The sequence below is a fragment of the Haplochromis burtoni genome, unplaced genomic scaffold (genome assembly GCF_018398535.1).
Source record: "Haplochromis burtoni strain Fernald_Lab_line unplaced genomic scaffold, NCSU_Asbu1 Contig_59, whole genome shotgun sequence".
Lineage (NCBI taxonomy): Eukaryota > Metazoa > Chordata > Actinopteri > Cichliformes > Cichlidae > Haplochromis > Haplochromis burtoni.
In genome coordinates, this window is record NW_024582420.1 from 2,505,081 (window position 1) to 2,521,119 (window position 16,039).

At 41.5% G+C, this 16,039-nt stretch overlaps 1 protein-coding gene across 7 annotated transcripts in view; it reads left to right on the forward strand.

Moving 5' to 3' along the window:
* sox6 (SRY-box transcription factor 6) overlaps positions 1 to 13,595 on the forward strand; it is a 124,164-nt gene extending 110,569 nt beyond the window's left edge. For all 7 annotated transcript variants that reach the window (XM_014336517.2, XM_014336518.2, XM_014336519.2 and 4 more), the window contains 4 exons: positions 4,607 to 4,712; positions 11,142 to 11,315; positions 12,211 to 12,427; positions 13,170 to 13,595. In XM_014336517.2, coding sequence (XP_014192003.1) covers positions 4,607 to 4,712; positions 11,142 to 11,315; positions 12,211 to 12,427; positions 13,170 to 13,476 — 804 coding nt within the window. In that variant the 3' untranslated portion in view covers positions 13,477 to 13,595. The remainder of the gene's footprint in view (positions 1 to 4,606; positions 4,713 to 11,141; positions 11,316 to 12,210; positions 12,428 to 13,169) is intronic.
* Positions 13,596 to 16,039: the final 2,444 nt, after the last annotated feature.

Consider the following 16,039-nt stretch of genomic DNA (forward strand, 5'->3'; position numbering starts at 1 on the left):
ACTGTGTGGGTTTGTCTTGTTTTCACTGCAGCAAAAATGATCTTGAATAATGAAAATGCTTTTCTTTTTTTTTTTCACGAAAAAACGAAACTCACAGAAAGCACACAAGAGGTTAGCTTACAAGATGTTTAAGTGGTTTAATTTAATTTAATTAAAGGCCTTTTAAAACAAACGGGTTGATGCCCTGGCAGTACAAATAGGACTGGAATAGCCGGCCATCTCCGCTCTGTGTGATGTTGAGTATGACTACTATGGAACAGATGCCAGGCTTTTGTGGCTGCTACTGTTGATTCTGCTGCTGCCTGCATTAGCCTTAGCAAAGGGACATCTATGGGTAAAAAGAGAGCAACAGCCTGCATGAAAGGCACTGTGGGTTTACCGCATGGCTGGATGTACTTAACATTTAAATGGTTCAAAACTAGCAAAAACTACTGGAAAGCTGCAGACTTATAAATAACCTTACAACTGGTTACAATACAAATACAAAACAGATGAGGTGCTGAGCTGTGAGAAGCTGCAGCCATGTTAAAGTGCAGTCTTTGTCTGCATCAGGACTGGGACAGATTGTTGAGGGCTTTAGTCTGAGACCCTCAGAGTCTTCACTCAAGGACTAAAGACCACAGTGGTGACTGACACTTGATACACAAAGCCCTGCATTGTGGTCAGGACTACTGCCTTCAGCTTGCCACATACCAGGTGTGTGATATAACTGGAGCCAGTTCAGCACATTATCAAATATAAGCGGGAGTCCTGTCGCTGTAAAAGCTTGAATCATGAGATCTTAATCATATACAATCATACACTTTCCAGTGTGGTGAGATTTAGTTTAATGGTTCTCACCAAGTGCAGTTGTAACTGCTCTCAGAATTCATAATGGGACTTAAATGTTTCATTTAACTGTGGTGTGAGAAATGTAAAGTTTCACTTACTTATTTATTTTATTTATGTAGAAGATTCAGTTTTCATTTCACAGCCAAACCCGATCCTCCAAACCGAGCTGACTTCCAAAAACTGCACCACAGTTAGTTTTCGCTGTACTTTTCTTTCATGTGTATTTGACCAATCCCGATCCATCTGGATTTGCCTTTGCCTTTTTGACTAAAGCTATTTGCAAAGGAGAGAGTGAAGGAGTGTCAGGATTGGCAATGCGTTGCCTAAATATAGGGCGGAGTAGGCACAATACACAGGGCCGTCCGCCACCCGCCTCTGCCCAGAATACACCCTGTGGGTAGAGCAGCAGGCCTCCGGCACATGTTCTGTGGCCAGCCAGATTAAAGCTTTCCTTACAACACTGACAAGGGCCCTTTTGGGCTCCCTCGCCCAAGACGTTACACAAACTTTGCTATCTACCCCCTTTGTTTTCTCATCTTCCTCTGTGACTCACAGTCTCCCTGTGAGTTCCCTCACAAGCCAGCCATGTGCAACTGAACAGATACATGTGTTACCAAACTTTAAAGACAAAAGACTGCACAGGCAGGGCAGATGAGATTATTGTGGGTGGCAGTTCTCCACTACAGCTCTGAGTGCACTGCTATAATTTTAGTTGTGGGGAGGAGAGCTGCATGCTGAAGTCATTTAAGGGAGGGACAAGTTGCTTGCCAGCGGTCGTGGTCAGAGTGGGAGGGAAATGATGTGTACTGTTATATCTTTTGTTTCCTTTCTCTTTATCTTTGTCTATTCACACCAGCCTCAATTTGTTCTTATTTTGCGTTGTTTCAATACATTTTCCTCAGCTGGCCTTGTAGCATTTATGTTTGGTTTTTGCTACTTTAAAAACCATATATACATATATATATATGTGTTTGGGTTTTGTTTTGTTTTTTTTAAATATTGGCCATATACTGATTGGCTCCCTCTTTCAAAGTCTCTCCCTCTCTTTCTCTGGCAGGATGGCTAGCTTCCCCAGATACTGCATGTCCTTTGCTACTTCTCTGTGTCAGAGTGATCAGTAAAAATTTAATGACACTATAAAATAATAAAACTGCCATTAATTTATCACAGCACTTGATGCGTGTGCAGTAAAGAAGCATTAGTTCACTGAATCTTTTCCAACCTTAAAACAAAACCGTGATGCTTTGCGGATAATTTACAGCCCTAATTTCCAGTCTATTTCTAATTCACCGATATAAATTATGGAAATTATAACCAATAAGTATATTAAGCTCAGTATATAAAATTTTATGAAAATTTGTGGTACCATATTGCACAGATAGTCTGATATTAATTAGCATAGCACACAGGAGGGGAATACTGCAATTAGACCATTACATTACAGCACGTAAAAGAGGTTGTATAAAGTATATGTAGATGTTTTTCCACTAACCACAACCTCCCCTTTTCTTTTTTTCCTTTTTATTTTCCTTGGGTCAAATTAAGTAAAGCTACCTCAAAGACAAGAGCTTCATTCAGTCTTGTCCCGAGCTGTCTGGTGTGCTGATGCTCACTAATCATATGACTTTGTGCGGTGGAGAAAGAAGTTCAATGCTGAGCTAGCCATTAATGAAATTCATTGACGGATGGTCCCTGTTCTCTTTCCTTCTCAGCCCAACATGATGCTTAATGATCATGAGTTTATAAAAGGACTTGATTGATCAAGAGGGAGCAACGAAGCGCAGAAGAGGGACGAGATGACTACTTTATTACAGACACACACACTACCCCATGAATGCCGCGTCTTCTGAGCAGACTGTCCAAGTAGCATCTGAAGCAGCACCATCGCCCATCCAGCTAATCGCACTTCAGTCACTTTGTCATCAGGCTGCTAGCTTCTTTCATTAAGAGCAATAATGTGGCTGGGTGATGAATGCGCGTCTGTGCGTGTGTGCGCGCGTGCTTGCTCGTGCGTGTGTTGCTTTACACAGAATGTGACACAGAGAGAGGCACCATACTCCATCTTCGCTTTACAAAGTGTCCTCATGCCCAGCAGGGACCACCACATATGTCATAATTAGAAAACACTTAAGTAAGCAAAGGGCCGTCAGATAGACAGCCTCTAATCACAGGCCATAAGCAGGTAGTGGTTAATTGTACATCAGAATCACTCAGCTGGCCATAAATAATGACTGCTCCTTCAAGTATGATGGTAAATTGCAGTGCTCTTTCTGTCTCTTGCGTGGTCCTTTCTTTTGAGGAATAGTTCTTGAATAAATAAAAGCATGAGGAAAATCAAAATACTGTGAAAGGCCTCAAATGGACTTGAACTATCTTCATTCTTCATCTTGTCAGAATTTTTAACCCCCAACAAAAAAAATGCACAAAAGGAGAATTTTTTTTTAAAAAAAAGAAAACATTTTAAAGAGATTTCTTTTTTTGTTGTTCTTGCCTCTGTCACTATAATACATTTTGACTTTTTTCACCAGCATGATTTCATTTATCATAATAAAAACAAATAAGTTCGAATAAGTCGGCTAGCTGGCTACAGGCATAAACTAAATGTTTGCGGGCACAGTTGTTAGAGCTTCTTAATTTTTTATCACCTGGGGAAAAAGAACTTCCCTGTGGGGAGAAAACGTGAAAAACCCAACAAAAACAAAACAGTGGAATGCCTCACAGAGGAGGGGCTCAAAGATTAATGTGTTTGTTGGTGTCGTTGCATGAGGCAGGGGAGCTGTTAGTATTGTGTGGGGACTCTACCTGAGTGTCTGCTCAGACTGCATGTGATAGGCCTGTTTAGAAAGAAAAGAGGCAGAGGTCAGCGCAGACAGTGCATCTTTGGCAGAGATTGAACGTGCACCCTGGGAGTAAAACAAATGCTTTTTTCTGAATGGTGGCAACATGCCTGCTTTTAGTGTCATCCAGGCAAACCTGGGAGGGGGGGAGATTATTTGTATCATGCAGAGTCAAAGTGTCCATCTCCTAGTTGAGTCTTTAGAGAGGAAGACAGCCCTTTGCTAATGCCCTGTGTATTCACTGAGGAAGTAGGTCATTCAACAATGGAGCCAGCAGCAGTCGGCACTCTCCCCTTGCATAATACATTAAGTGTAATGTGCAGCAACTATTCAGAGACCCCCCGAAAGCTGTTATTTTATTCTGTAAATGCACATGGACATGACATTTAATATTGTCACGGAGCGCTGAATGACAGGGTTTCATTGTGCGACAAGTACAACATGATGCCAAGTTTAATCTGAGCACAAAGAAACATGACAAACGGGAAAACACGGTGTGTTCTCCAAAGCATGAACTCTGAATAAATGATGGGCGCTGAGCTCAGGGCGCTGTAGACTGGAAGGCAGGATGTAAGGAGAAGATTACAGAGGAAAATCTGAGCACTGCAAAGAGGGCCACGGCCCCATTGTGTGCTCGGGATCACAAAGTATCCTTCTGTAAATCTATTTAGAGCACCCCTGGCCCTCACTGTCTCGCTGCCTCCTGTCATCCATTATAACAGCTACAGAATAGAGAGATGAGGAAAAAGCTGCATCTAGCTCATGTCAAAAGAGCAGCTTTTCAAAACAAACTGCATTTATCAAAGACACTTTTTTTTTCTTTTCAAATTTTCAGATTTGTGATGGAGTTTGTTTGTTTTTTTTTTTAGCTGTTTTGTCACTGTAAAAAGGTGTATATGTGCTGGTTTGTTTACCTGACTCTTTGTATATCTCTGTAGGAAAGAGCACACTTTGACAGCATTGGGCACCACCTTGGCAAGCTGGGTGAGGATGGAAAGCTTGGCCACAGAGTTATTGACCTCACCAGGCCAGAAGATCTAGATGGTAAGGCCATTATTGGGTCTCTTGTTTTGTTTTGTTTTATTTCATTGTTTTTCTGCCTTTTCCCTTTAATTATTATTACATGCTGTTAAATTCATTCCTTACATCGGCATAATTTGTAACATTTTACTTAACTTTCTAAACTATCTGGGGGGACAATATTAAGAGCAATGGGTGGATTGTCTACACAGTCAAAACTGAGTCTACCTTTTAAAAGAAAAGGGAGTTTTGATATGTAATAAAGGCCTACTGCATGCAGAGCGGTTGGGACAGTTGTGTGCAAGAGAGAAGTGGTGAATGCCGTTTGAAATGAGCCATCGCTCTGAGGTTTTCACAGGTAGGTGAGCGAAGAACAAGGGTGCCTGAGGACAAAGCTGGCTTTTTTCCAAGCTTGACTCCTGTTGCTGTTGTTGCTTGTCTGAGGTCCTGGGCCCATGTGTGTAAATTCTGATTACACCAGTGTGACAAATCGTCATCTGCTTTTGTGGAGCTGGCTCCTACACAGGAGCAAAGAGTTCCTCAGTGCAACTAATATTTGTCTGACATAAATATTTGTGGCAGTTTCCATGGGACTTCAGAGCCAGAGCAGAAAATAAAATGGTTCTGACTCATCTTTGATGCCTCAGAAAGTCTCGGGGCAGAGGGATAGATATTTCTCAGGACAATGTAACACATCGGCATTTTCCAATGAAGTTTTAGGCACGTTTCAGTTCAGTTTTAGAACTAAATGGTCTTGCTCAGTTGGTTCACATAGACTTTTTAAAAAAAAAAATCTTGCTATAAAAATATTTGTTTACCAACTTCAAAGCACATTTAGTTTCACATCACACCCAATTCTGAAGATGAGAATTAGAGGTGCATTTAGTGGATTCATTTACATGTTTCCCATGTAAGCCACAGCAGAAGATCCCATCCCACCCGTCTGACTCCTTGGACAGATGTGTTTTGAGTGCTCATTCTCCCAGTGGTAACCCTCCCTCTGTGGCTACTGTGGAGTCAGGACTGAAACAGAGTACGCACCAGGGAAGTTCTGTCCTTTTAAGTCCTGTTTAGAGCCAAGGGAAAGGCTAGCACCAGACACCGCACATCAGTTTTCCCAGTGGGTTATGGATTAGGGGCAAGCAAAGGTTAGAGGAGAGAAGAGGTCCTCTTCCCAAGGTGGGGGGTGGCTGGGAGACAGGGCAATGGACATAACTCAAAACACAGTTAGCATTTCTTCTATTACACCACATACATACATATATATATATATCGGTCTGTGTCTTTAGGCTTTACCAACAGGAAGGAACGGAGATGAATGATGTGAAGCAGGATTTTGAGATGTGAACCACAAAGTATTTACTCATCTGAGAACATGCTTACATCTGAAATCTTGTGAGGATTTTCTCTTCCTTGAACCAAAGAAAGCTCGGCTCCCTGGCATACCATAACATAAAGAAATATACAGTGCACGAAAATATTTATTCTGTTTAATAGCATAAATATGAAAGCATAGAAAACATTAGCCTTCTAGATTATGTAAGGTCAAAGGTCATCCAGGTGCCAAGTATTTTTTTTCAATGTGAATAAGATCTGCTGAATTGAAACTTCTTCTAAAAAAATTACCATAAAAAACCACAAATGTTTCTATGACAAAAAGGCAGTTTTATCCAAAAAACGTAGCATCAGTAACTAGTTTTGGAACAACCTATAAAAATAGGAGGCAAATGAATTTGGAAACATTTTAGCCCCCTCCCCCGAGTAGATCAGAACACACTGCACATACTTTTGGTGTTTCCTGAAAGGGAAAATTACTGGGTGCACCACCTCACCCATACATAGGGTGTGAAAGCCCGTTGGTGTGTAGCAGCTTTCCATCCAGAACAGAGTAACCGCATTGAGCAGGCACAGTGACTTCTGTTATCGCGGCAGTTCACAGAAAGCTTTAGGTTCTTTAAGCTAATATTTGCAAAGCAGGCAGAAACCCAACTCCGAACAACCAAAAGTGTGTGTGTGTGTGTGTGTGTGTGTGTGTGTGTGTATGGGATTGGTTAAGAAATAGGAATAGATGGGATTTTCATCATTTAACAAAGTCACAAGCCACACACATGATCCCTTGGCAAATTCATTAGGTCTTTACCAAATACCACAAAAGCCTGAGCCCTGAGGCCCTTCGTTCATTCACATATGGCAGTATGGAGCTGCCATATGAGGTTGTGTGTTTGTCTAAAACGCCCCCATCACTCAGGGTCTACAAAGAACAAAGGAGTTGTTGAGAGATGTGTGGAGGCAGGAAACAGAATTAATCTAAAAGCCCAATGAGATAATATCAAACAAAGACTGAAGAACAAAAGAGAAGCTTCAGCTGAGAAGTGTCCTTGTGGAATAGGATAAGAAAAACAGTAGTCTTGCACTTTTGCTACAGATCACTGACAATGAGTTTCTTTACATCGGTAGCTCAGAGCTGTTGTGAAGTGTTATATGGGCTGATTGTTTGAAGATGTTTGTTTTTCTTCTGCTGTGAGTCTGTGGGAATCAAGCTCTGGCTTTTATTGCCGGGGAGTTTTTCTGGAAGAAAGCTTAGATGAGAAGCCTTTGACATAATAACGTGTCAAGTCACAAAAACAGTAGGTGCACAGGTCAAAACAATCAATAAGAAAGTTCTGTTTTGAAGCTGGCAAATTGAAATTTAGAGCAAACGAACAAACGTGTGTATTTCTCTGTGAGTGTCAGAGGCCGAGAAGTTGTGAAAGATTAAACTAAATGCATAAGACAGCTGGCTCTGCAGGCAAAAGTAAAAGCTGCGGCATGTTGAAACAAGCTGCCTGTTTGTTCCCAAGTTCCCATGTGTGTGCATGCATTCACACACTATCACACACACACACACATATACACACAGAGGGTATGGAAACCCAAACGATCCCAACTGGGTACTAAAAATAAGACAATTGAGATGTTTTAATGTGGTTTACATCACTTGTGATTTTCACCGGTTTAATTAGCATGCCACGAACTCAGACTGGACCAGAGCCACTGAGCGCCGCATCCTGTCCGTCCACACACATTAATCTCGCCTGATCCTGCTCTGAGGGAGAGGCTCTATTGTCAGTAGTAAATGCCTTCACTCAGAGGTGTTAGATTTGATCCCAACAGGGAGGGCTTGGCAGGTTTGCGTGATTGTTGCCTGCTCACTGAGGCTCATCCTTTTTGAGCGGATTCCTGGGTGACATTATGTGTCTGCCCATAGAACAAAGATGAGTAAGGAGGAGGAGAGGGGGCAGCTGGGGCAGCGCTACCCTCTGGCTTGCTATATGGTCGAGTCTGAGCCTGCAGCTCACAGGTGTGACAGGCTGTGGGGCCTCACTACATTCTCTCTCCATTTCGCCCCCTTTCTTTTTTTGTTTCCTTCTTCCTCGTTATTCACTTTCCCTTTTCGTTCTTTATTCCACCATGTGCGCACACACACAGACACACAGACACACACACAATCATTCTTTCACACTGTAATTCATGCTGCTCATCTGCAGTGTTTCCAGGAGAGACAAATTAAAAGGGGATTCTCATATCGCTCTGTCACACTTGAGCTGCGGGCCTCATGAATCACAATAAATTCTATTAAGCAGCACTCCCTCTGTTTCGCTCCCTCCCCAGCTACCACCCAGGGGGCCTGGCCCTGTCACCGCTAAACATCTGTGTTTATTTACACAATCACACACCTAACTAACTGATTCCTAAATGTCCTGCCCCTCCTGGAAAACAATAGTTATTGCTCATTTGCAAAATGTCAGAGCAGCGTTGCGATTTTCTGCAAAAATATGGAAACAACCTGGCAGTAAATTGCATGTTATAGTTGCAAGCAATTTGCTGTGTGAATATACAGGATGTCCCCGATTAAGTCATATATATTACAGGGGTTGAATAAGGAAGCAGTTCTGTACTTCAAAGTGCTTTCAGACAGATCACAGACCTCGCTGCTATTTCAGGTTAAAGGTCTTTCGCAGAGTTGGGCTGTTCGTTTCTCCGAGGCAGCTTTCATCACTTTCAGTATTTTACATATCCAAGCCACACAGCGTGTGCCTCGGAACAACTTACGAGGTGCATCACTCCTGTTGTTCAAGTCTGCAGTTTTCTGCAGCATCTGACAGAGCAGAAAGCGATGCTTTTCTGCGTGCAGTCATGTGCAGCAAAAGACCATGCCTCATCTGGATTCCCTCCAATGAACCTAGTCACGTGGCTGGTTTCCTGGCTAACTATGGATGTGGCACTAGGTGATGGCAGGCAGTTGTTTTGTCCCCCCTTCGCTCTACATAAGAAGATCACCTCTGCCCATATACATGCGCACCAGTATATAAATTGCTGAATCAGTGTCAGTGATAGAGTAATGGCACGGCAGGCATCGTAAATTACGGCAAGCGATCCCAGGGCGCAGACACTGGCTGTCGTGTCTGAGTGAGCGCTGCGCTCCTGAGCTAATGAATACCTTCATCTGGCCCCGGCAGTCAGCAGATTGCCCCGCGTTGATGGATACTGTCAGCCCTCCGCCACACCACATTTCATTGCACAATAAACATGGTTGTCAAAACCAAACAAAGTGAAATCAATTCATCCTGTACAGTGAGTGCATGCTAAATGAAATTAACGTACTGTGGGGTTCGGTGGCAGCAAAGGTAGTGTATTATTTTTGAATTCATGATGGCTTTCGGGCCAACAGCATTTGAGGGAGCTCAGCAAACAGAGGAAAACGCGGTGCTTGCAGAGGTAGAGAAAGTATTTCGAAAAGTAACAAAAATCTCTAATTTGCTGCATATTTTACAAGACTGTGAAATTAAAAGAACACAGGCGTCTAGATAGCAATGATGAGGAAACGCATTTATATATGGTTAAAAGGACATTTTGGCAACTGAAAATGAATCTAAAGTTATAGATAACTATGCATTTATTACCTTTCTCTGCATATGTAATGTTTAGTCTGTCTATTTAAGACAAATAGAGAGACCAGCAAACACCTGCAATTATATGAGTTTGACTCATAAGTAAATACACCTTTTTATTGGCTTTCCAGGTAAAGGAAGGGATCATAAATGTGGCTCTTTGGCTGTTAAACATGAGCTGCTGAAAAGTCAATTCATCTGCTTTTGCACTGTGAGAAACAGGCTTTTCTACTAGGTAGGTTAGACCTCAAGAATTCTTACCCTGTAAACAAAAACAAAGTTCCAGCACACCTTCATCTCTATTGTACTGCAAGTATGTTGCCTTTTTAAAAAGACTTGTCTCATACAATAATTCTGAAAACAGGACATGTTCTTTTGAAGCGAAGACACTTCAACTCTTGAGGCTGAAAATGCTGCAGTAATACCTTCAGTGATAAGAGCAGGGCGAGGCTTCTGTGGATTTGGAATTAATGTCTCTGCACAGCCCTCCATTACTCATTAAGAGTTTGATTTTGTTTATCAACTGAAATAATAATAGAAATCAGACCCCAGGTAACGTGTGCCAAGGCTGCTAGTGGAATGGTCTAATGAGAAGGCTTCACATGTGGATGATGAAATATGCATGAGTCATCCCAAGCTTTCTTTTCCAGATTTGAGATCATTAAAGATGTATCGTAGCATATGGAAGGCTTTTTTTGTCTTATTTTTCAAGCCTTGTTTATCAACATATTTTTGTTTGTTTAAATATTCATACTGCTTTTATTTAATTCTTTCACATCTTACATATAAAAGGAAGCAAATGCGCATGCAAACAGAAATCATTATCAGTCTGATGTACAGTTTAATACTGAGAGAAACTCTCTTATGCTGATTGTGAATGCCCTGATTGAGAAACAGCACTTTGCAGAATCGGCACACTCTCCCAGTTAATGTGTGCGTGGTTTGTTTGTTTGTGTGCATGCTTGAAGGAAAGAGGAAGAAAGTGAGAAACAAGGGGAGAAAGAAGTGTAAACCGAAGGGGTTTTTTGTGCATATATATGTAAAATGGAGTTTGGCTTTTATAAAGATTTGCAAGAGTTTGTGTTTCCTCGCTTTTTCTTTTTCTTTTTTTTTTTTAAAGTCAGGCTCAAATCGTATATTTATGTTGGCTGTGAGTCTGAAATATATGTGCACAAGTAGAAAAGCTGGACTTGTGGACAGAGAACTGAATTATTCTTGAAGTCAAAGGGCTTCTCCTTGTTCTCTCTGTACTGCTTTTGGATAGACCCGATTTAAAGAGATCAGGTCCACCTTAAACGCCATATTCAACCCTGTAGACTCTGTTGAACAGTGTTTGCATCTCTGCACTCATTTGAAATAATTGTCATGATGGAGATAGCAGATGAAGGAGAGTTTAAACATGGCTTGTCACTTAATGTCTCGCCACGCTCTCTCTTCTTGTTCCTGCCCTTGTTTTTTCCGGGGTCCAAGGAAGTCAATGGCTCTGCAGATAAACCCCAACCCTATTATTGTTGGCCAACAGGAGGCGCTGGACCTACCGAGGCGCGAGTCTTCAGGGAATCTCGGGGAAGAAACAACAACGAGCCCCACATTAAAAGGCCAATGAATGCATTCATGGTGTGGGCCAAGGATGAGCGGCGCAAGATCCTCCAGGCTTTCCCCGACATGCACAATTCCAACATAAGCAAAATTCTGGGTAAGACTCTTTAAAAACATACAGCTGTGAGCACTTGACTTCTTTGCTTTATACAAAACTGATAATGATGCACCATTTATAGTTTAGTTTTGGTTTAGTTTTATAGTTTTGCTAGAACCACAGCTTGTTTCATAGCTTTTGACATGCTCAAGAGCACTGTAGTCAATCTGAGTTTTTCAATTACTAATGGTGTTTCTCCAACACTGACTTACCAGGCTTTTTTTCAGTTTTGCTCATTCTCATGGGTTTATTGCACTCGGAAAAGCATATATCTTAGAAAGTGTCTGGCGTCTAAAAAAGAGAGTATGCACGTTATCTCGTAGACCACTGTGCATCAGTTCGCCTCAGCATACAGATGGATTTATAGCCCATCACTAGCATAAGTGTTTGTCATGAAAAATGACAGAGACTAAATGGGTCTTGTCCCCTCAACACTGGAGTCCATACATCAGAGCTGTTAAAAGTGCTGTCATCCATGCCAGTGTAGGGCACTTCACCGAGCTGCAGTATTTACTACTCCAGCTTGTTGTTCCTTACTGTTTGACAGTAAGGAACAAGCCTGCCTCTGGTTTCAGATAATGTGCACATGCAGAGCTATCAAGAGATTGTTGTGCAGCAGACAGTAAATCTATGCATGCGATTTTTCTAGAAAACGTCCACCCTTATTAGGGGTAACTCTATATTAAATTAAATCTTGATGCAATGTAGTAAAAAGTAAAGGACTATGAATTTCACATTGCATTATTGGTTATTTTATATAAGTGCAAGGTCACCACCTCTCTGCTTATTTTGTTCAATTAGTGGTTATGTTTAAGAGCAATGGATTCCTGCAGTTTCCTACTATCACAAACAGTTTTTCTGGTTACTGAAAATCTGAATGTACTGTGCTGTGTAGGTTCCCGGTGGAAGTCCATGTCTAACCAGGACAAACAGCCCTACTATGAAGAGCAGGCTCGTCTAAGTAAGCTTCATCTAGAGAAGTACCCAAACTACAAGTACAAACCACGGCCTAAGAGGACCTGCATTATTGACGGAAAAAAACTCCGCATCGGAGAGTACAAACAGATGATGCGTTCACGGCGACAAGAGATGAGGCAGTTCTTTACTGTGGGGTAAGTACACAGTTGTGATTAGCCCAGCCTTGCCATACGTAATACACAAGAAAATGCAGAAAACGTGCATGCAATGCAAAGCAGTGTTTGCAAAAGTGAACGCTGAGTTAACCACTATTGCTAACTCAGCAGCTTAATTCAGAGGGTTACTAATAATTTAAGACAATAGTAATCTCCTGATGGAGCACCAAATACAGACATTATTACACATATAAGCTCTACGTGTATATTTACGTAAGCGTGGACAGCAGCAGTCTAAGGCTTAACACTTTAATTTACTGTTTGTGGTTATCAGGAGAGTCCTTCTCCAGGTGTTCCCATGTCAGTCATAAGATTCAGTGGCTGGAGTATCAATTATCCAGCGCAAAAGCAGCAAAGAGCAGCAGGAGCAACGTATTGGTTTTATGTCACCAATAAACTGGGTAGTGTTTCTGAGCGGCTCAAAACGGGAGTTGTCAGGAGTACCTCTCTTTTTCCAAATCATTTTCACAGAGCTGCTGGCTTACAGCAGACTGGTGTGGGAAACCCGTAATCCAGCCATCTCAGTTTAAGTGCTGTAAGAAAAAAAATCACGCACTTTAGAGACATGTAGCCACCAACCTAAGCAGCAATCGCACTATGAGCACCACTGAGCGCTTTTTCCGTGTGCTCTTTTTCCGATTATGCTGATCACTTTTTAATCAAGTGCGTCGTGAAAACTGATTGCATTTAATATAAATGTATGTGTTTCTTATACATATAGGCAGCCACCGCAGATTCCCATCACCACAAGCGCCAGCATGGTCTACCCTGGGGCCATCACCATGGCGACCACCACACCCTCACCTCAGATGACATCGGAGTGCTCAAGTGCCTCAGCGAGTCCTGAGCCATCCATTCCCGTCATTCAGAGCACCTACAACATGAAGCTAGAGCCCACTGGCATGGTGAACAACAGCGAGCCGGTCAATGGCGAGGATGAAATGGACATGTACGAAGATTTTGAGGACGAGCCCAAATCAGACTATAGCAGTGAAAATGACACACAAGAGCCAGTCAGTGCCAACTGAGACCTTTTAACCGAAGAGGCCAGTGCAGAAACAGTACTCATACAGGAGGATGCCCAGAGGGCTGGTCTGATCTGAGGGAGGGAAAGAACAAAAGAAAACAAAAACTACACCACAAAAGGTTTGAACATGTTTAAAAAAATAATGATGTATCATATCGAAGCCAGCATGCAGCTGTGGCTTCATCTGAATCAAAAGCTATTTGGTCTTAAGTGTTTCTTTAAGTGTGTGAAGCAGTTTGGTTGTGGTAATTTATATATATATATACATATATATATATTTTTTATCTCATTGTTTATTTTTTGTTAAGATCATGGACATATAGACAATTAGGTTATTGCCTAAAACAAAAGACAACTTGAAATTACAACCTTTGATATGAACCTAGGTAATTCTTACTGTCATTTACCTTCTTTTCCTCTTCAATTAGATGATTTTGCTACATTACCTAACTGTTCAAGATGGGAATAATATTCTCACTCAGGTATAGCGTGCCAGCCAACAGCTTGTGAATGTTTTTAATCAAGAGATAAATATGAACAAAATATCTCAAAATGATAAGGAGTGATTCCAACGTAGTACAGAGGCTAATTACACATTATTATTATTATTACTATCAGTAATATTATTATTATTATTATTATTGTGTTTTTCTTTTTGTTATTACAAAACAACCTAATTTAGTGCGCAAGTGCCAAACATTTCAAGTTGTTTCAAGTCTTTGAGTCTTAGACAATCTCTTCATCTCTTAATGCAGCTTCATCATCCAGTCTTTCTTTAATTTACCCAAACAGAATAAACAAATTAAACTCAGGAACTTGGAAGCAGCAAGCTCTGCAGGAGGTTACAATATGTTACATCTGTGGACGGTAGCTTGTGATGCTAGCTGTTCTTTGGGGAGGCCAATGCAGTGATCATCAATGAAGCCAGCCCTTTCATTTCCTCATCCCTGTCCACACAGAGCACCGTGGCATCCTTCACTTATTTCCAGCTCTGCAGTCCACTCTGACTCACCAAGATCTTAATCAGAGTGATTGTAATCAGGCCAGAATGCTAAAGGGCCAAAGGCCTCCAATCTGTGGGATTGGAACAGTAGCGAAAGGCAGCTTTGGTGGCATTACAATCTTAAATTGATGTTGTACAATGTGTAGCTACAGTGCGCTCTGTTAAACACTTTAGCCCCATTTGGATGGCAAGTTTAAAGTCTTAGGTCTTAAAACGTAATTTTTTTTTCTGATCTTAATTCTTTTTAGACATTGTAAATCTTAAACTGACACTAAGAAGTCTTAAAGGAGAGCACGGTCATCGGGTTGATGCAATGAGTTGATTACTGAAGTAGTCTTGAAAAGAAATGACAGTTTGCAAGGACATAGAGAAAAGACTCGTATACAAAGGATAAAATACACAATTTTTTAATTAGTGCACTTATAAACCTTCTATCACCTATGAGGCTTTTGAAACATTTACAATAATCTGGTCAGCTTTATACTGCTCTCATTGTTTGCACTTCAAAAAATACAGACTAAATGCAAGAATCAGAAAAGAGGCAACTCAGTCTTAATGTAAGCTTCAAACCTGACAAGTCCTGACCTTCCAGCGACGGCAGATAGATAAAGCTCATCTAGCGGTCAAGGCCTTGATGTTGAGACTCAGATCCTCTTTACAGGGCAGAAGGTCTAAGTGGCTCTCCTCCCTGCCATGCCCTGCTCTGACCCCAGCCTGTGGCAACCTCAGCACCCAGGGGGCGCCATCTGGCTCAGAGAAGGAGAAAACACCAGGGAAGGATGGGAAACAATAAAAATGGTGTGTGTGTCGCTCATTGTGCTCTCCATCAAAGTGCTGGAAATAAGGCCTCAACAGGGCTCCCACCCTGGCCCAATCACCAGGCACTGGCGAGCAGATGGAACAAGTACATCAAGCTGTGGGGGATTATTAAAATGACTGACGACTGGGTATCATCTGAAATACAGCATTATTAATGCATGAGTCCAGCTATTCCCCTCCCATGCCCTTGAACCTGTCCATTTCAGAGAGCGTGCAGAGCTTTTTTGGAGGACATGAATATCTCGTCACGAGCTTTAACTGGTCAAGACGCTCACTGCTGGTCACTGCATTTTTCTCCTAGCTCAAATTGGTACAGACGGTTCTTTAATGCTCTCTTATCTTCTGTACTCTTATTGTTATTACCCATCAGATGCTGGCTTACATCATTTAAACTTTTGGACATATTTATATTAAGTCATGTTTTCCCCTTTTTATTACCTCATAGATAATTCAGATTTTATTATTTTCCATTGCATCTTTTCTATATTGTTCTCATTTTGAGGAACACGTCATGAAGATGCTCTCCTACAAACAAACCCAAGTGGATTTCCCTCCAAGTCAACCTGTTTGGTATTTCTAAACTGTTTGCTCCTGTTTGCTGGCGGTTAGATGTATTTGTATGCGATTGTAAATATTTTCATGACTATGCCACACTACTTTAGTGGGCTGGTAGTTAAAAAGGACTCTTCATGGAACTGAAACTTGACTGAGCTTAAATAGCAAAAAAAAAAAAAAAAAAGGA